A 27,088-nucleotide genomic window follows, 5' to 3' on the forward strand; every position below is an offset into this window, starting at 1 on the left:
CCAGCATATTCATATATATCAGTGAGCTGGAGCTGGAGAAGGCCTCCAATCCACAATGCTGGAGATATATTGCCAGGTCTTTTCCCCTAGCACCCAGGAAGATTTTTTCTCTCTTCTCCTCCTAATGTATTCAGTTTTATGAATTCTATTCATATATGACTATGACTTTTCCACATTCAGACATGCTTTGATTAGTTCTCTGGGTTCTTTCTTCTTGCTTTGAGCTAAGGTTAGGTCAGTTTTGTGAATTCTATTCCTATAATGTAACTTCTTCCACATTCAGACATGCCTTGATTAGTTCCCTGGGCCCTTCTTGCTTTGAGCCGAGGTCCGGTCAGCTATGTATCCTTGATATGCTTGATGTGATATGCTTTTGTGATTTATCCTTTTGTTTAGGGTGTAGCCTTCAGGGTCCTGATTTTATTCTGGGGTCTCTGGTCTAACCCCCAGTGCCAGGTCCTATTCTCACATATTCCTATTCTCCATACTATCATCAATCTTGGGCGCTGTAACACTAGCTCTTTGGAAACCTGTCCAAGCTCTTCAGTCTGCTGCTAGTGTTAGTATTTGCTTCCTTCTCTTGTAGTCCCACTCCATTTTGGCCTCTGAGGATTTCTCTTACCTACTTGCCAACTTAGCCAGTCATTTAAATGTATTTTATAAGTATTCTAGTCAGAATTTTTAGCTTCTTTATAACGAAGGGGGTTTTCAGGACACCTAACCTGCCAAATGGCTGGAAATAGAATCTCAAAGTACATTTTTCTCTAACACTTTTCTGTCTTCTAAATGCTTTTAGCTCATTGTCCTATCTTAATTTTACCACTTCCCCATAGGGCAAGTATTAGTATCTGCCAAGTTATGACCCTAGCAAGGAACCTGCTCCACAGAGGGCATGTCTGGGTTCCTACAAATCCCTAGATAGGTGGTACTAAAATTCAATATCATTTCTCCTAGTGTCTTGATCATTCTTTCTTTATTCATGGAATATATTTTGTGTGTGTGTCTCTTATGGGCTCAACCTCTACTGTTTCTCCAAATAAAAAATAAATAAACCATTGTCTTTATCCTTCAGAACCATATAGATGCACAGTATAGATAGACAGATAAACAAGGTAATTTTAGAACAGTAAGGGTAACAGCAGTGGGATGATCGATGAAAGGACAATGTGGTTCCAAAAAAGGAAAAGTGGTCAGTGTATCTAGAAGAGAGGGTGGATAAGGTAGAAGAGAGGGTGGATAAGGTAGCAGAGAGAAAAAGATAGCACATGGCTTCCATTCTGAAGGCCAAATAGAAGTTTATTAGCTGAGGATAGCAAAAAGGAGGCATTTTTCTAGCCAAAAGAATAGCTTGGACAAAGATGATGAGATAGGGAACAACCTGGTATGGTGAGCTGTGGTTGGTAGCTTTGTGTGGCTGGAACATGTATGGCTGGAACATTCACTAACAGTGAAGCTGGAGATCAGGGAAGTAGGTGGTCAAATGATGGAGGATTTAGAATGCCATCTTTAGAAGTTTAGACTTTATCCTGAGGGCATACAGACCCCTGGAAGGCTTTTGGGCAAGACGGTAGCATGGTCAGATTTGTAATTTCCAAGGATGACTGGAAACATTTTCATAGCTTACTTCCCACTACACCCTACAGCCTCACACCAGAGATGTTTGGGAGTTAACCAAAGTGATTGACAGACATCAGAGGTTCAGAGCTCAAGGAACATCCCACTAATGGCCACAAGAAAGCCTTCAGGTTTAAGTAGTCGCTTCCTTTTTTTGAATTCCTAAACCCCCTTAAACTATCTGGTTTAAGGAGAAAAAAAAATAGCCCATAGCACCCTGCTCCCCTCTCCTAAAAACATCCTCGCTGGTTTCGAGCATCCTCTGAGACATGACCTGAGCAAGATTATGCTGCTGCTGACCTGCCACAGCTGGGAGAAAGGCTGGCTGGCGTTTCTCCAACTGTTCAGCATTCAGAGGTTTTATCATTGTAAAGCCTTTTTACATCACATTTAAAGAAAAATAAACCTGCATAAATTAATGTAGCATATTTCATCCAGGTGATGATAAAAGGACAAAATCTTTTTAGAAGAAGATCAGTTGCCTGCTTTAGCTTATTGTACACGTGCCTGGCCTAGCACGTGTCCCTTCCTGGTCTTTTATAACTGTGTGTTTATGTGTGGCTCCTCCCACTCCAGGCTCCTTAATCTTTGTATTCACAGTGCCTGACACAAGGTAGGTACTCTGTAGAAGTTTGTTTGTTGAAAGGTTGGATGGATAATTAAGTACATATTTTTAAGTGGATAGATCAGTTAAAAAAAAAACTGATACTATGAATTGACTTTATCTTCTGTAGAGTCCACACCTAAAATCTAAAATAAAAACTGAGATTAGTAGATAGCACCTACTCTGTAGCATAGTTTGGATACAAAAAGCAGATGACATGGTCCCTGCTCTTCAGTTGGCCAACTCTAGCTGGAGAGGTAGACAAGCAAACCAACGCCGTATAATAAGTGTTACAATAGATACATGGAGAGAATGCTAGGAGGCCAAGGAGAGCATCGGGGATGGCTTCCAGAAGATCATGATCCCCAAGCTCAATCCTGAATGAGGAATCAGAGTTAGAATTTTGTTCCACTGACCATCTATAATGATGTATAATAATGACTGTTAATGGCTGCCTAGGTCATCTGAATTCTGGATGGTGAATGACATAGTAAATTAGAGTCCAAATCACTTCAGTGTGAAAAGTATTGCAGTTCTTTATATATTGGTAGTGTGCTCTCATTTATTCATTCAGCAGGTGTTTATTGAGCACTCATCTAAGTATATTGGGGATAAGTATATTGGGGATGACTAGAAATGTAAACCATGACACCGTATCTTCAAGAAATTACAATCTCTCTGGAAGCCACAATGCCGTCACACAAGAAACAGTTCATGGAAATGCAGGGCATTATATTCACAGACCCAAAGTCATTGGCATAGGCAGTAAACACACAGACGCGAGAGCTGAGGCTCAAAATGAAGAAGGTGGTCTTTGAACACATCTAATACAAAAGGGAAAAAAATAAGACAGAAAGGAAACAAAATAAGATAAAAGAAAAAGATATTCCAGAATGAGAGAACTTGAAAAGAGAAGGACAGAGGTGGAGCTGAATATGGAATATAAATCAACTTAAAGTTATAGAGAATTACCATGAGCCAAGTACCACACTGAGTACCACAGAGGAGACAAACATGAAGCAGACATTGAATGTGCCATCAAACTGTGGACCGTGTGGAGTGTCACTGGTAGCCCATAGCTAGAGCTACCACAGAAACATGTTTGGTTTGACCTGCACCATACTTCTAATTTTTTTATCGTTATCAATATAAAAATTCTGGGAATTTGCATCAAAATCTAGATCTAACTTTAGCATAGCATATCTTTATAAATTAGAGAATCTGGCAACATTATTCAGTGTTTCTGCTTGTCCAGAGTCAAGCAATTATCCAGAGTTGAGCAGAAACAGCCCTTTAGTTGGAATGTATTCCCCAATTTGCTACAGTCCCTACTCAGCCTGCTGCATTCATTTCTGTTACCTGTCCTATCCCTGTGGACTTTAGATTTTGTCATCTCTGGTTAAAATCTAGCAAAAAGGAAAGACATTTACATAAATAACTATAATATGAAATAGTGGGTAGTAGGGGTCTAAAGCACCATGGGAATTGGTTCATCCATCCATCCATCCATCCATCCATCCATCCAACCATCCATCCAGTAACTATTTCCTGAGTCACTGCTACTTATCAGGCATCTTGCTAAGGTAGTGCTGGTGCCTAGGTTCCTGTAGTTCACAGTCTAGTGAGAGAGAAGGATACATTAGCAATCACTACATAGTGTGAGATAAATGCCACAATAGAGTTACGTGTACATAGTTTACATGAGGATTCACTCTTGATGTTGCCCATTCTGAGTTTGGATGGTATAATGTATATAATAGATGTATAATGACATCTATCCATCCTTACAGTATTCTACAGAGTAGTTTCACTACCCTAAAATCCTCTGTATTCCACCTTTTTATGCCCATCTCCACATAACCCCTGTCAACTCTTATCTTTGTGCCATCTACATAGTTTCACCTTTTCCAGAATGTCATATAGTGGGGAATCATATAGTATGTAGCCTTTCTAGACTGGCTTCTTTCACTTAGCAATAATGCATTTAAGATTCCTCCGTGTCTTTTCATGGCTTGATAACTCATTTCTTTTCCATGCTGAATAAAATTCCATGGTCTAGATGTACTACAGTATCTATTCACCTACTGAAGGATGTGATGTGTCAATGTAGGTTCATCAGTTGTAACAAATGTACTACTTTGGTGGGGGATTTTGGGGTTTTTTGTTTTTTTAAAAAAGATTACTTGTTTATTTGTCAGAGAGAGAGACAGAGAGTGCACAAGCAGTGGAGAGCAGGAGGCAGAGGGGGAAGCATGCTCCCTGCTAAGCAAGGAGCCCAATGCGGGACTCGATCCAAGAACCCTGGGATCATGGCATGAGCCGAGAGCAGACACTTTACCGACTGAAGCACCCAGGCATCCTATCTGGTGGGGGATTTTGATAGTGAGGGAGTCGATTCATCTGTGGGGGCAGGAGGTATATGAAAAATTTCTGTACCTTCTTCTCATTTTTCTGAACATAAAACTGCTCTTAAAAATTGTCTTAGTATGAAGAGAGAAGGGCATCTGGATGGCTCAGTTGGTTGAGTGTCTGACTATTGATCTCAGCTCAGGTCTGGATCTCAGGACCGTGAGTTCAAGCCCGATTTTAGGCTCCATGCTGGATGTGGAGCCTACTTAGAGAGGGAGAGACTGGTTCTGGTGTTTACTGCTTCGTGAACATAAGCTGTGTGTCTAAAGCTTAACTAGCTTAGACAAGATGACTTATGTAAGCATCAGTGTAATCGAACTTGTAATTCTTCACAAAGTTTGATCTTCTAAAAAGAAATACCGGCTCAGAGAGTGCCCATCCCCATCCCCCCCTCGCAAGGGACACAGAGACTCTACCCAAACAGGGTTGCCTGAGTATCAGCGCGGCAGGCCCCTCCCCCAGAACACAGAAGGCAGGCTGAAAAATCAAGAAGCCCACAACCCGGGCACCTGGGTGGCGCAGTCATTGAGCGCCTGTCTTCGGCTTAGGGCGTGATCCCGGCATTCGGGAAAGGAGTCCTTCATCGGGCTCCTCTGCTGGGAGCCTGCTTCTTCCTCTCCCACTCCCCTGCTTGTGTTCCCTCTCTCGCTGGTTGGCTGTCTGCCACATAAAAATAAATAAAATCTTTAAAGAAGAAGCCCACATCTCTAAGATCCCTATAAAACAAGGGGCACGGCCTGGGACCCAGTCAATAATTTGGGCTCTGGAAACCCCGCAACCTCTCTTCATCAGAATGACAAGAAGGAGAAGCCCCCCCCAGCAAAGAAAAGACAGTGAGTCTGTGGCCTCTGCCACAGAAGAAAAACAGAGGTCTAGAAGAGATATTTGAACAAATTGTAGCTGAAAACTTCCCTAATCTAGCAAGGGAAACAAACATTCGTGTCCAAGAGGCAGAGAGGACCCCTCCCAAGCTCAACCATGACAAACCTACGCCACGTCACGTCATAGTGCATTTTGCAAATATTAGATGCAAGGATACAGTATTGAAAGCGGCCAGGGCAAAGAAATTTCTCACGTACCAAGGCAAAAGCATCAGAATTACGTCAGACCTGTCTACACAGACCTGGAATGAGAGAAAGGGTTGGGGGAGCATATTTAAAGCTCTTTCAGAGAAAAACATGCAGCCAAGGATCCTTTATCCAGCAAGGCTGTCATTCAGAATTGATGGAGAAATAAAGACATTTCAGAATCGCCAGTCACTAACCAATTTTGTAACCACGAAACCAGCCCTACAGGAGATATTACGGGGGGTTCTATAAAAGTAAAAAGGCCCCAAGAGTGATACAGAACAGAAAGTCACAGCCAATACAAACAAAGACTTTACTGGCAACATGGCAACATTAAAATCATATCTCTCAGTAATCAGTCTTAATGTAAATGGTTTGAACCATCCCATAAAGCGCCACAGGGTTGCAGATTGGATAAAAAGAAATGACCCATCCATTTGCTGTCTACAAGAGACTCATTTCAAACCCAAAGATGCATTCAGACTGAGAGTAAGGGGATGGAGTACCATCTTTCACGCAAATGGTCCTCAAAAGAAAGCTGGGGTAGCAATTCTCATATCAGATAAATTGGATTTTAAACTACAGACTATAGTTAGAGATGCAGAAGGGCACTATATTATTCTTAAGGGAAGTATTCAACAAGTGGATATGACAATTATAAATATATATGCCCCCAACAGGGGAGCAGCAAGATACACAAGCCAACTCTTAACCAGAATAAAGAGACATATAAATAAAAATACATTAACAGTAGGGGAACTCAATGCTCCACTATCAGAAATAGACAGAACACCCTGGCAAAAACTAAGCAAAGAATCAAGGGCTTTAAATGCCATACTCGACGAGTTGACCTCATAGATATATATAGAACACTACACCCCAGAACCAAAGAATACTCATTTTATTCTAATGCCCATGGAACATTCTCAAGAATAGACTATGTTCTGGGACACAAAACAGGTCTCAACCGATACCAAAAGATTGAAATTATCCCCTGCATATTCTCAGACCACAACGCTCTGAAATTGGAACTCAACCACAAGGAAAAATTTGGAAGAAACTCAAACACTTGGAGACTAAGAACCATACTGCTCAGGAATGACTCGATAAACCAGGAAATCAAAAATCAAATTAAACAATTTATGGAGACCAATGAGAATGAAAATACAACAGTCCAAAACCTAGGGGATACTGCAAAGGCAGTCCTAAGGGGGAAATACATAGCCATCCAAGCCTCACTCAAAAGAATAGAAAAATCTAAAATGCAGTTTTTATATTCTCACCCCAAGAAGCTGGAACAGCAACAGAGGGACAGGCCTAATCCACACACGAGGAAGCAGTTGACCAAAATTAAAGCTGAAATCAATCAAGCAGAAACCAGAAGTACAGTAGAGCAGATCAACAGGACTAGAAGCTGGTTCTTGGAGAGAATCAATAAAATTGACAGACCACTGGCAAGACTTATCCAAAAGAAAAGAGAAAGGACCCAGATTATTAAAATTATGAATGAAAAAGGAGAGGTCACGACGAACACCATTGAAATTGGAAGGATTATTAGAAATTTTTATCAACAGCTATATGCCAATAAACTAAGCAATCTGGAAGAGATGGAATCCTACCTGGAAACCTATAAACTACCAAGATTGAAACAGGAAGAAATTGATTTCTTAAACAGGCCAATTAATTATGAAGAAATTGAGTCAGTGATAAACAACCTTCCAAATAACAAAACTCCAGGCCCGGACGGTTTTCCTGGGGAATTCTACCAAACATTCAAAGAAGAAATAATACCTATTCTCCTAAAGCTATTTCAAAAAATAGAAACAGAAGGAAAGCTACCAAACTCATTCTATGAGGCCAATATTACCTTGATCCCCAAACCAGGCAAAGACCCCCTCAAAAAGGAGAATTACAGACCGATCTCCCTAATGAATATGGACGCCAAAATCCTCAACAAGATACTTGCTAATAGAATCCAACAGTACATTAAAAGGATTATCCATCACGATCAAGTGGGATTCATACCTGGGATGCAAGCGTGGTTCAATATTCGCAAATCAATCAGCGTGATACATCATATCAACAAGAAAAGACTCAGGAACCATATGATCCTCTCAATCGATGCCGAAAAAGCATTTGACAAAATACAGCATCCTTTCCTGATTAAAACCCTTCAGAGTGTAGGAATAGAAGGTACATTTCTCAATCTCATAAAAGCCATCTATGAAAAGCCTACTGCAAATATTATTCTCAATGGAGAAAAGCTGGAAGCCTTTCCCTTAAGATCAGGAACACGACAAGGATGCCCACTCTCGCCACTATTATTCAACATAGTACTAGAAGTCCTTGCAACAGCAATCAGACAACAAAAAGGGATCAAAGGTATTCAAATTGGCAAAGAAGAAGTCAAAATGTCTCTCTTTGCAGATGACATGATACTCTATATGAAAACCCAAAAAAAAGCCACTCCCAAACTATTAGAAGTTATAGAGCAATTCAGTAACGTGGCAGGATACAAAATAAATGCTCAGAAATCAGTTGCATTTCTATACACGAATAACGAGACCGAAGAAAGAGAAATTAGGGAATCCATCCCATTTACAATAGCACCAAAAACCATACGTTACCTTGGAATTAACTTAACCAGAGACGTAAAGGACCTATATTCTAGAAACTATAAATCACTCTTAAAAGACATTGAGGAAGACATAAAAAGATGGAAAGATATTCCATGCTCATGGATTGGAAGAATTAACATAGTTAAAATGTCCATGCTACCCAGAGCAATCTACACTTTCAATGCTATCCCGATCAAAATACCAAGGACATTTTTCAAAGAACTGGAACAAACAGTCCTTAAATTTGTATGGAAACAGAAAAGGCCCCGAATCTCCAAGGAACTGTTGAAAAGGAAAAACAAAGCTGGGGGCATCACAATGCCGGATTTCGAGCTGTACTACAAAGCTGTGATCACAAAGACAGCATGGTACTGGCACAAAAACAGACACATAGACCAATGGAACAGAACAGAGAGCCCAGAAATGGACCCTCGGCTCTTTGGGCAACTAATATTTGATAAAGCAGGAAAAAACATCCGGTGGGAAAAAGACAGTCTCTTCAATAAATGGTGCTGGGAAAATTGGACAGCTACATGCAAGAGAATGAAACTTGACCACTATCTCACACCATACACAAAAATAAACTCCAAATGGATGAAAGACCTCAATGTGAGACAGGAATCTATCAAAATTCTAGAGGAGAACATAGGCAACAACCTCTACGACATCGGCCAAAGCAACCTTTTTCATGACACATCCCCAAAGGCAAGAGAAACAAAAGATAAAATGAATTTATGGGACTTCATCAAGATTAAAAGTTTCTGCACAGCCAAGGAAACAGTCAGAAAAACTAAGAGGCAGCCCACGGAATGGGAGAATATATTTGCAAATGACACTACAGATAAAGGACTGGTATCCAAGATCTACAAAGAACTTCTCAAACTCAATACACGAGAAACAAATAAACAAATCAAAAAATGGGCAGAAGATATGAACAGACACTTTTCCAATGAAGACATACAAATGGCTAACAGACACATGAAAAAATGTTCAAAATCATTAGCCATCAAGGAAATTCAAATCAAAACCACACTGAGATACCACCTTACGCCAGTTAGAATGGCAAAAATAGACAAGGCAAGAAACAACAATTGTTGGAGAGGATGTGGAGAAAGGGGATCCCTCCTACATTGTTGGTGGGAATGCAAGTTGGTACAGCCACTCTGGAAAACAGTGTGGAGGTCCCTTAAAAAGTTAAAAATTGAGCTACCCTATGACCCAGCCATTGCACTACTGGGTGTTTACCCCAAAGATACAGACGTAGTGAAGAGAAGGGCCATATGCATCCCAATGTTCATAGCAGCAATGTCCACAATAGCTAAATCGTGGAAGGAGCCGAGATGCCCTTCAACAGATGACTGGATTAAGAAGTTGTGGTCCATATATACAATGGAATATTACTCAGCTATCAGAAAGAATGAGTTCTCAACATTTGCTACAACATGGACGGCACTGGAGGAGATAATGCTAAGTGAAATAAGTCAAGCAGAGAAAGACAATTATCATATGATTTCTCTCATCTATGGAACATAAGAACTAGGATGATTGGTAGGGGAAGAAAGGGATAAAGAAAGGGGGGGTAATCAGAAGGGGGAATGAAACATGAGAGACTATGGACTATGAGAAACAAACTGAGGACCTCAGAGGGGAGGGGGGTGGGGGAATGGGATAGACCGGTGATGGGTAGTAAGGAGGGCACGTATTGCATGGTGCACTGGGTGTTATACAGAACTAATGAATCATCGAGCCTTACATCGGAAACCGGGGATGTACTGTATGGTGACTAACATAATATAATAAAAAATCATTAAAAAAATTAAAAAAAAAAGTAATGGGTTATTAGTATAAGAAGTTTAGGGGCGCCTGGGTGGCACAGTGGTTAAGCGTCTGCCTTTGGCTCAGGGCGTGATCCCGGCGTTACGGGATCGAGCCCCACATCAGGCTCCTCCGCTATGAGCCTGCTTCTTCCTCTCTCACTCCCCCTGCTTGTGTTCCCTCTCTCGCTGACTGTCTCTATCTCTGTCAAATAAATAAATAAAATCTTTAAAAAAAAAAAAAAAAAAAGAAGTTTAAATTAGGGGTGCCTGTCTTGCTCAGTCAGAAGAGCGTAAGACCCTTGATCTCAGGGTTATGAGTTCAAGCCTCACATAGGGTATAGAGATTACTATGGAAAAATAAAGAAAACTTTAAAAAGAAAAAAGTCTAAGTTGGAAAAAGTACATCATTTGAAGTGTGCTTAGGGTATTTTATTTGCACATCATCTACAGATTTGTTCGTCATTTCTCACCATTATTTAAATAAGAATCAAATAATAAGCATAATAATTCACTGTGATATAAAAAATTCTATTTTTAAAAAGGTATTTTAATCTCGTAAGTTGACAAAATTCCAAGTAATTTTATTTAAAAGACTTCTCCAGGTAAAATAAATAAAATCTACTGTCACTCAAGAATTATGTGTGTCATGTTCAGGGGTCACTAACAAAATTGCCCCAGATGGTAATGAGGAGAGATGTTTCCTAATGATCTTTTAAAGTGTATTTTTTTCTGCCGAGAGTCAGTTTGCATATTAAACATGTAAGGGTAATCCTTACTTTCAAAGGAATCGTGTTCTCTCCCATTTTACTATTAAAATACCAGGCTCTCTCCATGAAGCTTTCATTTTTTCATTTTTGATAAAACCACAAGTACAAAAAATATTTTATTTTCCTCTTAGCTTTGCAAGAAGTGTAAATGTCATGCAGTGTACAGCTTTTTTTTCTGAGAACCTTGAGGGAGAGCTGAGACACTGGCAAACTGGAGAATGAATGCCCCATCTAGAGAGGGCACATCTAGCCAACTGTAGCTATATGACAAGGTTAAGAGCTAGTGTTCATAGAATGTCTGATTTTTCATATAAAGTCATAAATCTATTTTATGCAAATTTTCCCAATTTTAAACATGGACAAATTCAAAAAATTGTAAATACTGGACCAAATTAAGACTTTAGCTTTCTGATTTGCAGTCTCTGGAATATATCATAGTCTAGACTCTGGGATTTCAAGTCAGAAAATCTGCGTCTTAGTCCTGCCTTCACTACTTATTAAACTCAGTAAAAACTTGGATAAGCAATCTTATTTCAGTAATTGAAAAAGTTGTCATAGTAATTTGTCCATGAGGTTGTTTATTTTTCTTAAGATATTGTTATAAAAATTTTGCAAACATAAAAAATTTAAAGATTTTTAAAATGAAAACTTATGCACTTGCCGTCTAGGTTGTACTTTTAACATATTACTACGCATGTTCTCTCTATCCAGTCATCAATCTATCTTCCTTTTTGGCTTAGTTTCAAAAGAGTTGCAGACATCTGTGCATCATGCATTGGATTGTCTTGAGGAATAAATGGAATTATGCACAGAAAGCACCAAGCACAACATGTAGCACGTAGATAAGCATTAGAATCGTAGTAGCCCCTTCCCTCTCTCTGTATTTACTATATATAGCTTGAATGTCATTGTACCTAGTAAAAGTGTGTGTTTTAGACTGAGGGAAGAGGACTATTTCTACAATAACTTTTTCATCAAAATCCTGTTGGCCCCTACCTTTGAAATGTATCCAGAACCTGGGCTTCTGGTTGCAGCCAATACAGAGTATCCCCATTTCTCTCTAGTCCTCCCTTTTATTAACACACACGCACACACACACACACACACACACACACAACTTGAGACATAATAAACATGGGGAAACTATACAAATTGGAAATAAGTCAGACTGGCTCCGAGAGGAATGACACCGTGGTGAGTTCCCTGAATTTTCTTTCTACTTCTTGTGTATCCTGGATGGAGCGCTGGAGACACCTACACCCTGGCAGCTCTGTCAACAGGGACAGACTAAAAAAGCCTCAAGAAAAGCCTGCAACCTGTAGCCCAAGATTTGGCAAAAGAGTAGACTAATAGAACTGGGAAATTTTGATAATATTGTTCCAACTGTAGCCAAACACCAAAGGAAAAACTGTCCCCTCACTGTAGTGTCAGTGGACTGTGCAGATAGCTAGACTTCCGGCCTCACCAAAGGAAGCCAAGAGAGGCAATTCTTTTTTTTTTTTTGAAAGATTTTATTTATTTATTTATTTGACAGAGAGAGACAGCCAGCGAGAGAGGAACACAAGCAGGGGGAGTGGGAGAGGAAGAAGCAGGCCTCCCAGCGGAGCAGGGAACCCAATGCAGGGCTCAGTCCCAGGACCCTGGGATCACGCCCTGGGCCGAAGGCAGATGCTTAATGACTGAGCCACCCAGGTGCCCCAAGAGAGGCAATTCTAAGATGGTCCTGGACTTCCTCCACTTGGCTGGTGTCAGTGGGCCAAGTTAAGAGCTGAACTTCCACCCCTATTCAGCAGCAAACAGGTAGAACAAGGTGGCATGAGGTGATGCTAGCTGGCACTCCACTCTTCAGTGGGGAGCTGAACTCATACCTTCACCAAGCAGCAACAAGCTGGAATGAGGTGATGCTAGTTAGCTTTCCATTTCCCTACTGCTGGTATTGGTGGAGACCAGACAGGAGCTGAACTGCTACTGCTGACCAGTGGCAATGAGGCAGAAGGAGGAAGAGGAAAGCAGTGCTAGTTGACAGACCACTTCTCCTCCTCGGGTAGTGTCAGCAGGACCGAGGGGAGAGCTAAACTTCTAGCCCCTTGGAGGCAAGGAGGCAGAACAAAATGGTTCAAGGCAGCTAGTCAGCACCCCATTTTCACTCCCTTGTTGGTGTCAGTGGACCCATAGGGAGCTAAGTTTCTACCACTACTAACTGGCAATGAGGTAGAGTGAGTAGAATACTAGTTAGTACCCCACTTTCCTCCCTGGTGTCACCAGGGACAATCGGGAGCTGAATGTCCATCTCACTTGGATCTGTAGACTGTACCTAAACTGATCTACCACCTGTAAAAAACTACAATTAAGTAGGATATAGCATTCTACATGGTAACACCCAAATGTCCAGCATATAATAAAATAAAATCACTTCTCATACCAAGAACCAGGAAAATCTCAACCTGAATGAGAAAAGATAATGGACAGATACCAACACTGAGATAACAGAGGTGTTAGAATTATCTGACAGGAATTTTAAAGTACTCACCATGCTTCAATAAGTGATTACACATGCACTTAAATGGGAAAAGAAACAAAAGTCTCAGCAAAGGAAAAGAGGAGGTAAAGAAGAACCGAATGGAATGTTAAAGCTGAAAAATACAAAAACTGAAGTAAAAAAGTCATTGAGTGGGCTCAAGAACAGAATAAATAGGACAGAAGAAAGAATCACTGAAAGTGAAGCTAGAAAAACAGAACTTACTCAGTCTGGACGGAGGAGAAGGCTGACTGAAAATGGACCACTGCCCACCACTTCCTTTAATGCCATCTGCAGCCAAGGCAGTATTTTGCCTGCATGTAACAATTAGACACGTATATCACTTTTTCAAACTTTGCCCCTTGGATCTTTTTTATACCAAAGTAACCATTTAAAAACGTAAATTAGATGAAGTAATCTTCTTCTCAGCAGCTACCCATTTTGTCAGAGTAAAACTCAGTTTTTGAATGACATACAAAGCCCTCAGTATTTGTCCCCTATTGTCTCTTTGCCTGTGGTAGGCAAAATTCTAAGATGGCCCCATGATTTCTACCCCATGATGTTACTCCCACAGTTAAATTACCTTACATGGAAAAAAGAATTTGCCAATGTACTTAAGGTTACTAATCACTTGATCTTAAGGTAGGGAGGTTATCTGGTGGGCCTAACCTAATCACACAAACTATTGAAAAGCAGAAAGTTAGATCTAGCTAGTTGTGGAAGAGCAAGCCACAGAAATTCGAAATGAGAAAAGGATTCAGTGTGTCATTGCCAACTTGAAGATAGGAGTGGCCACATAACAAGGAATGTGAGTAGCCTCTAGAACCTGACAGAGACCCCCATCTAGAAGCCAGCAAAGAAACAGGGAGCTCAGTCTTTGTGATGGTTAGTTAATTCTATAGATTATCTTGACTGGGCCACAGGGGACCCAGGTATTTAGTTAAACAGGACAGGGATGTTTGTTTTGCATATAAACTTTCTGAGTGCTTGGAACAATTCCTGGTATAGTAGTGCTTACAAAGTATTTGTAGAATAAAATAAATTAACTCTATGTCAAGCTGCCTCTGACTCAGTGCATTGCATTGTAATATTTATAGTCCAAGGTGTATGTGCATTTTACAGCCTTCCTCAAAACTGGGCTAAACACAGATAAAGAACACATTGCTTTGTACATGGGAATGTGATAAATAATAGACTCTGTGTAGTCATTAGGATGAAAATATATCAGATGGCTCTTTGTCATTCTTACATCATTAAGTGCCAGAAAATATAAGACCAACTTTAATAACTGAAACTGGGATACTAGTGAGAGGAGGGTGGGTGATATGAAAGGTGTCTTAGTCAAACCCAAGGCTTACAGAATACATTTTTTAAAACTACTAATAAGAAAATAGAACTAGATGACTTCTAAGATCCCTTAAAATTCTATATTCCGTAGTTATCTAGCCTCTACTCAATTAACTGATGTCTTATGATTTGATCTCTCATCTTTTTACTGATGACCCTGAAATATGCATTTGCAGTCCTCTTTGTAGATCCATATTCTTAACATTGTCTCTGACAGCTTCCAAAAGTCACACGGATGACGCAGCATTACCTGGAATGGAGCATGTCAAAATCACCCTCATCCTCATGATCCTGGATTCCAGTTCCCCCTCCTTTGCCAATTACTTAGATATTCTTCCCTCTCTCTTCTACTACCTGAGTCAGTCTCTGGACCAACTCTTTCTCCTTTCAGATTTCTTGTCTCATGTCGCCCTTTGTTTTCATTAACATGGCTGTCACCTTTGTTTATGCTCTCACTTCCTCAAATCTGGATTATTTAGTCAACATCCTAACCAATTTTCCTACCTCCCATCATATCCACACTCTCCTCTCCAGTAATCCTACATACGATCATTTGTTGCTCCTGAAATGGATTTAAATATTCTCAATGCCTCAAATCTTCCAGTGAGTCTCCACTACTACAGAGTAAATTTTAATTAACAAACAAACATGTAAGATATTTCATGATCTGGCCTATTCAGACTAGTCTCTTGTCCCCCAAACTCTCTTCTTTTTTTTGGACACATTCATCCCACTGAGCACTACTGCGGTGCTCAAAAGAAGAGTAAGTGGGTGGGGAGAGTGAAATGGGTGAGGTGGTCGAAAGATACAACCTTCTAGTTTTAAAATAATTAAGTCCTGGGGACATGATGTTCAACATGGTGCATAATACTGCGTTGTATACTTGAATGTTGCTGGGAGTAGATCTTAAAAGTTCTCATCACAAGAAAAAAAATTGTAACTACATGTGGTGGAGGATGTTAACTAGACCCATTCTGATGATCATTTCACAATATATATGAATATCGAATCCTTACATTGTACACTTGAAGCTAAATAATGTCTATGTCAATTATGTCTCAATTTAAAAAAAACACAAGAACAGATGTTTTAAACAAAGGAAAAGTGGAAGTAAGGCCAGTTTAAGAAAATATTTTGGGGGGCGCCTGGGTGGCACAGCGGTTAAGCGCCTGCCTTCGGCTCAGGGCGTGATCCCGGCGTTACGGGATCGAGCCCCACATCAGGCTCCTCTGCTATGAGCCTGCTTCTTCCTCTCCCACTCCCCCTGCTTGTGTTCCCTCTCTCGCTGGCTGTCTCTATCTCTGTCAAATAAATAAATAAAATCTTAAAAAAAAAAAAAAAGAAAATATTTTGGAATTAAGGAATGACTTTACATGGTATTTTGCCATTTGTTATAGTCAGAAACTCACTATGTATCTGCCCTGATATTAGCATTTTTCTTGGAGTGTGAATGTATCTTATTTTGGGAAGCCACTTTATCGGTAGTGAATTGCTGGTATCATATATCTCAATGAAACTAAAAGCGACCTAAATCTTGAGTGGGTCACCCTGTGAGCTCTGTTTTCTACTTGTTTCTTCAGGGAGCCCCGTAAGGTGGTCCTGCACAAAGGCTCCACTGGCCTGGGCTTCAACATCGTGGGCGGGGAAGATGGAGAAGGTATTTTTGTATCCTTCATTCTGGCTGGTGGACCAGCAGACCTGAGTGGGGAGCTCCAGAGAGGAGACCAGATCCTATCCGTGAGTATTTCTTCTTAATCTTCATTCCTCCATATCTGATACCATTTGAGGAAAGGTCACTTTCATTTATGACTCCAGAAGCACCTTAATTAAAAAGGAAAAATGGAGGAGAGCATTATGGCTTCCAGTACATGTTGCAGTTTAAATGGTGTTGAAGTGCTTGGTGCTTCTTACTCACTTCCCTCATATACAGGTAAAATTGCTAGTGTTTTCGTGCAGATGTTACGAGACATATTTGCATCCAACAAAGCATTGAGAAGCATGCCTTTTTAAGGTATTATTTATTTTTAATGCAGATTTTTTTTTCCAAATCCATGACTATACTCTAAAAACAGCACCTTTATAAGCATGTAGTTTGTTGCATATAACTATATAAGAAAATACATAAAATATGCAGTTGGATGCCACTGATAAGTCGTAGCAGCAGCACCATTTACCTAAATGCAAGAATTACTAGCAACAAGCTATAAGCACTTATTATTAACCAAGCATTTTATAAAAGTAATTTTATTTAAAAAATTATATTGATTAATTAAATTATATCATCTTATCTCATGTAATTTTTTATTCTCACAATCACGCTGAAAGCACCCTATGTTTGGATGAAGAAAATAAGGTTCAGAGGGGTTAAGTCAGTGTTTACCTAACTAGAGAGAATAAGAGCTGGGATTTAAATAATCAGGGTTTTTTAATTTTTTAAGATTTTATTCTTAAGTAATCTCTACACCCAACATGGAACTCAAACTTACAACCCTGAGATCAAGAGTCAAATGCCCTACTGACTGAGCCAGCCCAGCACCCCTAAATGTTCAATTTTAATGCCCATTACACCTGCCATCTCTCTTTCCTCCTTCCTTCCCTTCCCCCTTCCTCCCTTCCATCTGTCTTCTCTCCTCCTTTCTTCTCCTTTCTTTTATTGAAATATTTATTGCCTGCTTCTTTCCACTAGATAAGCTTTCTTTCTGGTATAAACTCTGTGACAGGTAGTTAAAAACATTGTCAGTGTTCATGACCATACTGAAATTTTGGTAATCATGCAAATAATGGGAAATAATCTAAGGACCCTAGTTCTTACGTCTGAGTTTGTGGTTCATAACTCAACGAAGCACTTACTTTGTGGTTTTCATTGTGTACTTAGAAAAACGTGTCTTTGTTTTATAGCTGTGATTTATAACTAGAATTTTCCAAGTGACCTTATCTTTGTTAGCCATCGTCCAATCCCCACCTTTCCCTCACACACACAGTACCTGTGTAATATAGTCAATTGACCGAGCAAAATGTCCAATGGTCTGAATGGAGGGCCTTGCCTTATATATTCTGGTAGTTCTCCCATACATTAAGTCCTCTGCTTCTTCCTTAGCTAGCAGTTGTCTGGATGGATTGAGTATGGGAGAAATCAGGTCAGGTCCCATAGTAGGACCTTGTTCTGTCATCCAAGAGCTGAGTGTCACCGCTTTGACTACTCCCCTCTGCATACTTCTTCTACACTTAAATCATATATGTCTTCCTGGACTTACAATGGGGTTATATCCTGATAAGCCCATTATAAGCAGAAAATATTGTAGTAAAAAATGCATTTCATAAACATGCTCAGAACACTTAAATTAGTCTACTTTTGGGCAAAATCACCTAAAACAAAGCCTATTTTATAGTATTTTGTAAGTGTTGACTCTCTCATATAATTTGAGCACTGTACTGAGAATGAAAGCAGTGATTATATGGGTGCAGATTGGTTGTTAAGTGTATCAGTTGTTTACCTTCGTGATGGCGTGGCTGAGTGGGAATTGCCTCTCACTGCCCAATATCACAAGAGTGTGTACCATATTGGTAGCCTGGGAAAAGAGCAAAATTCACAATTTGAGGTACAGTTTCTAGTGAACGTGTGTCGCTTTTGTACCATCATAGAGTGGAAAATTTGTTAAGTCAAACTGTCATTAACTCTGGGACCATCTGTATAAGATATAACTTACCTTTATTGACATGTCTTTCTTTTCTAAGTGGCAAAGTCTCCCTGAAAGCAAATTTTCCATCTTACATGGTTTTGTATCCTCGACATTTAAATCATAGTGGCTGGCACATAGCCGTCTCCCTAGCAATGTCTGTGGAATGAAGAAGTGTTGAATAAATGTGGTGATGCTTTACGAAGTCACTGTGGCTTCACAGAGGACTCTACAATTCTAAGCAGAACACACTTACCTGTTGTCATCATCCTGGCCCAGAATCGTAGGCCTGGGGAGCACACTGTTTCTTCGCCAGAGTCAGCATTCACACAGCTGCAGCACTTGCCCACACACAAAGCACTTTCACATGCATTAGTTCTAGGGGTCTTTAAAGAAATTCCAAGTGCCAAGAGAAGTTATGATTACTCTCACATTCTTACATGAGGAAATGGGGATTCAGAAAGGCTGAATGATTTGTCCAAAGCTCCACAGCTACTGACTGTGATGTTGGATTCAAAAATCAAGTCTCCTGACCCCAAATCAGTGTTCTTTCTCTTCACAGCACCACCTGTCTTCAAACCTGTCAACGGTCTCATTCCACATTTTCTTATCTCATTCAGCACTGCTCTGTGTGCACACGACACTCAGGAACACACAGAACTATAAAGAGCTAATACTTCCATGTTACTTTTGAGTCAGTCACTATTATAACCAATTTAATCTTATAATCTTACCCTAGGCCCTGTTATGCTCATTTTTTAAGTAAGCTGTACACCCAACGTGGGGCTTGAACTCACAACCCTGAGATCAAGCATCGCTCACTCTACCAGCTGAGCCAGTCAGCTGCCCCCCTATTATGTTCATTTTAAGGGTAAAGATACTGAGTTACAGAGATGACATTGGACTCTGTTTAAATGAGAAATCCATAGGTTTTATTTGTTTTAACTTCCAGGCATGTGGTAGAAAAAGGGATGAGCTAATAATCTTATTACTCAATAAAGAAAATTCGTAACTATTTCAGTTTTCAAAAGTAGATGTATCCATTTAAATACTGCCAGAAACATGTAATGAAAGAAAACAACCAATCAGACTTATAGTCTTCTTGGAGATTACAATCCACAGAATATTACAATAGTCTGATGTTCAGATATCATATCCTTTCTTATGTATAACATTGGCAAAGACAGTTCAGTGATAAAAATATAATCTGCTTTTTGCAATTGAGAAAGAAGAGGGAACATTTCTCCTTTTTGGTTTGCAAAAAGTTATTTAAACTGTGGCTAGAAATTGGCTAGTTTCAAGGCTCAGTATTGGAATTTCATGGGTTAATACTGAAAGAAAAGAAATAGGTTCTAAAAGCTCAAACATTACAAAATGGAAGGAAAACAGCAAAACAGAATTATTAACAATGGAATATGGAGGGTAGGATATTTTGCATCTACAGCTTACACTAGATATATAAGGACAAGCTATACCTTCCTGGAAAACACAAAGACAAAAACTCTAAATAGCAATCAAGAGTTAAATACAAATTCTATTACTAGATCATGTAAGATTATTTTGTAAATAACTTTTGCTAACAGTAATGTAGTAAGTTCAGAAAAGAGAACTAGAGTCCCTAGGGAGAAGAGCTGGGGGGTAGGTCTCTGCCCTCAATTGGTCTTCATCAAGAAGAGACTTGAATAAGAGACAATTACCCTTCTAAACAAGGGCAGAATGTCTATGCCTGTGTTCCAGAATTACTCTCCTACGTAGACTATACAAACTTTAGAGATAATTTGTTTTATTAATGACTTACTATGTGACAGATTTTGTACTAGGACTTGTGATCTCAAAGAGTAAGATAAATATCCTATCCTTAATATATTCACAGGCAAATATATCCACATATCTATTGTAGGTCAGTATATAGATATGGTCATGGGTATAGATGTAGATATAGTATAGATACAGATGGCATACTGAGGAAAGAAAGGAGACAAAACACTTCAGATCAGCATGTCATATTCTAAGTACTCAGTCAGTGCTGTTATTACTAGTAACAACTTTGCCTTAAGAATGTGTCCAGTGTTTTTTTAAAAGTGTCAGATAACCATATCTAAAGAAGGCCTCTTTTATAGAATTTGAGTTATTCCTTCTTTGGGACAGGGCTTGGGCTGGATGAGCATTTCCCAAAGTGTGTTTCACAGGACACCAGAAGAGCAGGATTGGATTAGGGTGCTACTGAGAGAAAGGGTTCCCTGCTACCATATTTCGTCACTGAAAAATTTTCAGAACATGTGGACTCTGGGAAACAAACTGAGGGCTTCAGAGGGGAGGGGGGTGGAGGACTGGGATAGGCCGGTGATGGGTATTAAGGAGGGCACATATTGCATGGTGCACTGGGTGTTATACGCAAATAATGAATCATGGAACATTGCATCAAAAACTGGGGATGTACTGTATGGTGACTAATACAACAAAATAAAAATTATTAAAACAACAACAACAATAACAAAACCATGTGGTTTGGGAGCGTGCATTAGGAGTCTCTTCAGAGCCAGTGTTTTCCCAAACTTACCTGACTACCAAACCCTCACATAAGAAGCACTTCACGGGACAATAGTAGGAAATGCTTGAGTAAGTATTTTTCTAATTCCCTTACTCGACTCTTTTCCTCAGGAGGTAGCCATGCTTGTGTATAAAGAAAAACCGACAGCCTTTTACTATGTTTGAGATTTTGGGCGCCATCTAGTGTTCATGTATTGTCTAAACATGGCAACCTGAGGATGGAGGGTCCTGAAGCTCCATCTTAGGGCTTTCTTAGCCTCCCCTGCCCCTCCCCACTGCAGAATGAAAGTAGCTAGGACGCTGAAAGATAAAGAAATCACCACCACAGGCCACATTCTATACACGTACTGTGAGTGATCTTTTCTCTCTAATTTCTCCTTTATGTATTCTATTTCTCGGGCATTTGTTGTAAAAGTCTTATCCAGTAATTGAACCATATTCTGGAGGTATTGGTGGAGAAGAATTTAGGACATTCAATGTGCAAGCACATTATCTAGTCCAGTAGCCTCCTCAGGCATTCTTCCTGCAGAGGACAAGATAAAAAGGCTTCTGTCATTATTTGTTTCAGTGCTTCGTTATGAAAAATGTGGAGCAGAGCAGTAGAAGCGATACCCCTACAAAGAGATTCTTTTCTGTGTCACCAAGCAATTCTAGTTTTTTCATTCCTCAGGAACCTCAGAAAGAGCGCCCTAGCTGACCTTGCTGCCTCCACAGCTCACCCTTGTTGGACTTTAAGTATTTAACTAACTGCGTTCCGAGATACATGGCGGGGAATAGTGAAAGGCTGCAGTTGTTGAGCTGAAGGTACAATAGATAATTGTGCATTTTTACATTGAAACTGACATTGTTTTATGGATTTAGAAAAAGTAAAAATGAGTCACAGATCACCTGATGTTTCATTAATTCTCAGGTTACCTTGCTATCTTCACATTCAGAGCCAATTTGCCAGATCCTTATTGTTACGTTATTCAAATAGAATGTGAGCTTCCTATACACTATTCATCCTCCTGGGGTACTGTTAAAGTCACCCTTCTCTTGTCACCTCAAATGACAACTCTACATTGCTTCCAATGTTATGCCTGAAGTCCAGGCCTCCTCCCACCCTCTTCCAAAAGTCCCAAATTATCTCTTTGATTCCCTGAGGTAATCCTCTAAGAGGTTATTAAACCCTTCCCTTTCAGTGACCATGCAGTATGAGCCATGTCCTTCCTCTCCGGCTCTGACCCCCAGCCCCATGTAGGAGCCTTGCTTTCATAGTTTTCAATGCTTGAGGGCTTCTGGTTAAGGGACTATCTCTCAATATTCCTAAAACCAGCCCTCGCCAAGACACCAGAGGGGCTCTGAGGCCTGTGCGCATGTGAGGACAAGAGTAATCCCTCCAGGTCTGTGCTGCTTTGTCCCCTTGTCTCAAAAGCACAACAGCTTCAATTAGAAGTATCACAAAGCCTCTCACTTAAGCAGCACCTTTAGCTTCTCTCCTCTCCTCCTCAACACCTAGAGTCACCCAAACTCCAGCAAAACCTTCTCCCTCCCCCTAGCATTTCTCTGGCTGAGCTCCACCCACTCCCATCTTCTCCCCACCAAAAGAGAGATAACAAGAGTCAGAGACGAAAATGACCTTAAACACAGCAGTATGTATTTCCAAACAGGAACAACTTGACATCTGCTTTTGGGTTAAGGGGGATTTCACAGCTTCCCCAAGAAAATGGGTAGATATCCGTCCTCTGTATACAGCCTTATAACCAACAGCCCATCTTACAGTTTTGCTCAAGCAAACAGTCTTTGCTGATGGGAATTATGAACATTTTTGGCACATTGAACAGCAATGCATTTTTTGTGTATCTCCACCCTGCCATCTTGCTGTCTCTCATCAAGGCGTCAGGAACTTCGGGGCACCCTATTACACAACTTCAAGGTAAAATCTAACCAAGTGGAACTGAAGATGTTTTTGAAAAGATGAAGACTTCTTGCCCCAACCCTGACCTGTTAAATTCAGGTTTCTGACCCAGAGAGCATGCAAAGCCTGCCCCAGAACTCGTGTGCCTGTTCCAGTCATCTGCTGAATCCCACGTTCTCTGGTCTCACTGGCTCTTCAGCCTCTGACTTTTGCCTCTCCATTGTGGAACTCACTCAGACTTCTATCCACCTCACTGGACTTATTTTCACGCCCACCTCCGAGCCCGACAGCTCCCCTGCTCAGGGACCACCTCAAATAAGAACCATGTGGCCAGTGAAAAGGCTCTTGGCAAGAGGCTTTTCCTCAGCCTTGGCTTCAGAGCCCCACCCTCCAGGCTGACCCCTGGCCCACCTGCCAAAGTGTAGGGATTAGCAGGGCGTAACTATGCCCCCCAAGTCCTTTATTGCTATAGATAGCCCAGGATGCACAGATATCACCCGTCCCGTATCAACTTTCAACCTTTGGGACTAGATAGCCTTTTTAAAGCCTATCTGATCATGTTATTTCTCCCCTTTTCTTAAAAATTTTCAGTGACTTTCTGTCATTCTTAAAGTCCAAAATTCTTAACATGGCCTACAAGGTTTTATAGGACCTGGCTCCTGTCTGCCTCCCTGGCTGCATATAGAGCACTTCCCCTACTCTCATATATGTCCCAGCCACCCTGGCTTTTTTTTCCCCCCTTCAATCAGGGGTACTATTCAAAGTATTTAGCCACGTGGCACATACAATTTAGCACCACCCCATACAATGCATGGCCATAGTGCCCCAGCTACAGGATTGTATGGAAGTGGAGTCTTTAGGCAGCCAGGGTTGTGGGTCACTTGGGAAGGCTCAGGGCAGGAATTATTCATTGGCAATCCACATGGAAGTGTTTCACTGCTCTAACGAAAGGAATACCCACGTTGATGGGTGCAAACTCCCACCAGGCACCTGTGTATGTACTAAATTTTCTCTGCAAAGGAATTCAGAGTGAGCAAGGGCCTTCCATGACCTAAAGGGCACCAGAGAACTCATGCATTGCCCCAGACTCCACTTAGGAAGCATCTCCATTGTCTGACATAGAATCTGGCTAATGAATGATCCCCATCAAATGAATAAACCCAATAAATTTCATGGGCATGGTAGCAAAACAAAATTAACATTGCTATTTTCTGATACATTTCTTAAGTACTGCTTACTGTTATTAACACTCTCTATATCACAACTTGTAGAGATACAGCATAATAGTATCAGGAAATAGGCACTTAAAGGCAGATTTCTAATAGATAACCCACAGAACAACTATTTCATGACTCAGCTTTTTGCAGCCTTCAAAAGTTTGAACTTCAGTGATACCAGTTCCAATTTTTCCTCCCAGAAATATTTCCACAAATGCATTCTATATAATACTAGCTCTGTGAAATGTTCCATGAAAAAAGGCTCATGATCAAATGAAGGATCTGAGAAGTCCTATAGCAAATAAAGAAGTGTTATTAAAGCATTTTTTCTAATCTTATTTGATTAAAGAATTTTTTCCCCCTGGAATCTGAATTACTATCTAATGGAATATACTTTTAGAAATCCTGCCTTAAACTAATCTCCAAAAGAATTCATGCAAGTGGAGAGACGTAACATTTCCACAGTGAAACATTATTTGCAGAGTTCGGAGGTGCGGTGGGGAGAGTGTAACCCAAATACCTAAGACTAAAGAGGAAATCTGCAAAGATTGTCATCAGACAGAAATATAAATGAGGAAGGGGTTTGTGGAGCATTAGATAAAGGATATTCTTTACATAGAACTTATTAACCTAGTCACATAAAATCAAGCTGCAGATACTTACTAAGCATCTACTAAGTGCCAAAAACTACAAGGCATTAAGGATCCAACATAAAAAATATAGTTATGTCCTTAGTGAACATTCAGGCTCATGTGGGAGACATACACATGAATAGGTTATTTCCAATATAACGTGGGAAGCACTGATGGTAAGTTCTGGGAAAGCACACGGGCACAAAGAGGGTATCATTAGCCCAGCCTGGGAATGTGAGAAGACTTTCCACAGGAGATGCTGCCCAACAAATACAAAGCAAGAACAGTGGAGAATTAGAGATAAAATGCCTAATATTTATCGAGTATCTGCTTAGTACCAAGTAACATAACGTACTCCGATTTCACCGAATTCTAGCAACAACTTGTCGGGTTGAAGGCTCCGAGACATGACATGGTTTGCCCAAGACCACACAGCTAATCAGCAATGACAGTAGTAATTTGAACCTCTGTTGTTTCTGATTTCAAAGTTATGCTATTTCTGTAATGGCAGCCTTCAGAAAGAAAATTGAATTTGCCGGTTTGCTTATGTTTGAGGCTAAGTCCATTTAATGAGAAAAACATAAATGCCTGAAATAGTAGAGCATTTACAAGGAGATACATGAGCCACCACAGGAAGTCATTGTACATACAGATTCTAAAATTGAGGTGACTTAGAAGCAACATCTAGATTCTCTGAAGCTGCCCTTGAGGGCAAGGACTACGTCTGATTCATCTCCGCATCCCATTGCTTAACAGAACCCAGCTACTGAGCAAATGTTTAATGAATGAATGGAAGACTTATCCTTGCCCACTTCTCTGAAGGCAGCTGGAAATCCCAGGGCTCCTCTCAATTGTATTTATCCAGACTCATGGCCCAAAGGGCCCCTTCTGTCCTGACGATTCAAAATATCTTAAAATTTTAGCTTTCTGGCCAATGGAATGTATTTTCCAAATGAGACAGATCCTCTCCTAATGGACAAATAGGAATTCCAACAGATCAGGAAAATATTAAATAAATATGCTGTTACATGCTAAATGCTAAATATGTGATGTTTAATTTTTTTTTAAGATTTTGTTTATTTGAAAGAGTGAGCCAGAGAGAGAGAGAGAGAGAGAGAGAGAGAAAGAGAAAGAGAAAGAGAACACAAGCAGGGGGAGCATCAGAGGGAGAGGGACAAAACTCCCCACTGACCAGGGAGCCCAACGCAGGGTTCGATCCCAGGAGCCCATGATCACAACCTGAGCCAAAGGCAGATGCTTAACTAACTGAGCCACCCAGGCAGCCCACATGATGTTTAACTTTAAAATGTGTTTATAATATATACTCTTCTTCCACAAAGATGTTTAGATGATTAAGAGTTCCTATATGAGCCTCAAGGGGTCAACAATTGATCCTAAGCCTTCTCCACATAAGCACTGAAAACCCTCTGTCACAGCTGACTCCTGATAAAGGGAAAACCTAGCACAGATCTCAGGCTGTGAGGAAGAAATGAACCTCAACTGAAAATGGGCTGATTTTTAGCTCCAATTTGCTTTTGCCTCTGACTAACCTACTTTGCTAGCTAATCTCTAATAACCCTTACATTTGCCTCACCATTTCTCTGTACCAGGTCCCTTGCTGTGGATGTTATCTCATTTGATCCCCATAGCATTCCTTCAGGATAGGTTGCAAAGTGATCATTTGACATTTTATACAGGAGAAACTGAAGAGTTCAGTGATTTTCTAACCCAAAGCCAGTTGGACACCAGGGGTAGGCCTCCTTTTATCACAACCAGCTTCCTCACCTGTAATGCTAAGTACTCTAGGAATGTGCCTGATGGGAGTGTGGCTGGTAAATTTATGTGCTGGAGTTCTGGACTCCAGACAGCAGACTTCTGGGTGACTTAAATGAAAAAGGAATTTGTTGGAGAAATAACAAATAGCTCCCTGGATCTTCAGCCAGGCTGAGGAATTGGGGGTCTGAGGCCAAGGAGGAAATCCTGCAGAAGGACAGTCTGTTAAAGATGCTATCCTTGAGGCCATCACCACTAGCCACCTACCACCAGGCCACACTGCTGGAGCTGCTGGATTTAGTATCCATCCCCATTCCTGGCACAGAGCTCCTCATGCTCTTGGAATTTCCTAAGTGATGAGGGCATTGAATAAAATAATGTATTTAAGCCACTGGCACAGTGCCTAATGAGAACTAATTATTCATTCATGCATTCATTCATTTATGCAAGTTTATTCAGGAGTCATTATGTGCCAGGCATTATTATAAGTATTAGGAATGTAAAAGTTAGAAAAAAAAAAAAGGAAACAGACAAATTGCTGCCCTGCCTCATTGTACTTACATTCTTGTGGGAAAAGCAAC

General features: G+C 40.4%; 1 protein-coding gene and 1 long non-coding RNA gene across 10 annotated transcripts in view; one reads left to right on the forward strand and one right to left on the reverse strand.

The window, feature by feature from the left end:
* Nucleotides 1–27,088, forward strand: part of DLG2 (discs large MAGUK scaffold protein 2) — a 1,159,208-nt gene that overhangs the window by 807,473 nt on the left and 324,647 nt on the right. For all 9 annotated transcript variants that reach the window (XM_040630955.1, XM_040630959.1, XM_008704379.2 and 6 more), the window contains one exon: nucleotides 16,342–16,498. In XM_040630955.1, the coding sequence (XP_040486889.1) occupies nucleotides 16,342–16,498 (157 nt within the window). The remainder of the gene's footprint in view (nucleotides 1–16,341; nucleotides 16,499–27,088) is intronic.
* LOC103675332 overlaps nucleotides 16,461–27,088 on the reverse strand; it is a 35,972-nt gene continuing 25,344 nt past the window's right edge. Inside the window, exons 3-4 of the long non-coding RNA XR_005835010.1 lie at nucleotides 18,256–18,330; nucleotides 16,461–16,582 (exon numbers count right to left, since the gene is read on the reverse strand). This is a non-coding gene — a long non-coding RNA (uncharacterized LOC103675332). The remainder of the gene's footprint in view (nucleotides 16,583–18,255; nucleotides 18,331–27,088) is intronic.

The sequence above is a fragment of the Ursus maritimus genome, unplaced genomic scaffold (assembly GCF_017311325.1).
Source record: "Ursus maritimus isolate PB19 unplaced genomic scaffold, ASM1731132v1 scaffold_16, whole genome shotgun sequence".
NCBI classification, from domain to species: Eukaryota; Metazoa; Chordata; class Mammalia; order Carnivora; family Ursidae; genus Ursus; species Ursus maritimus.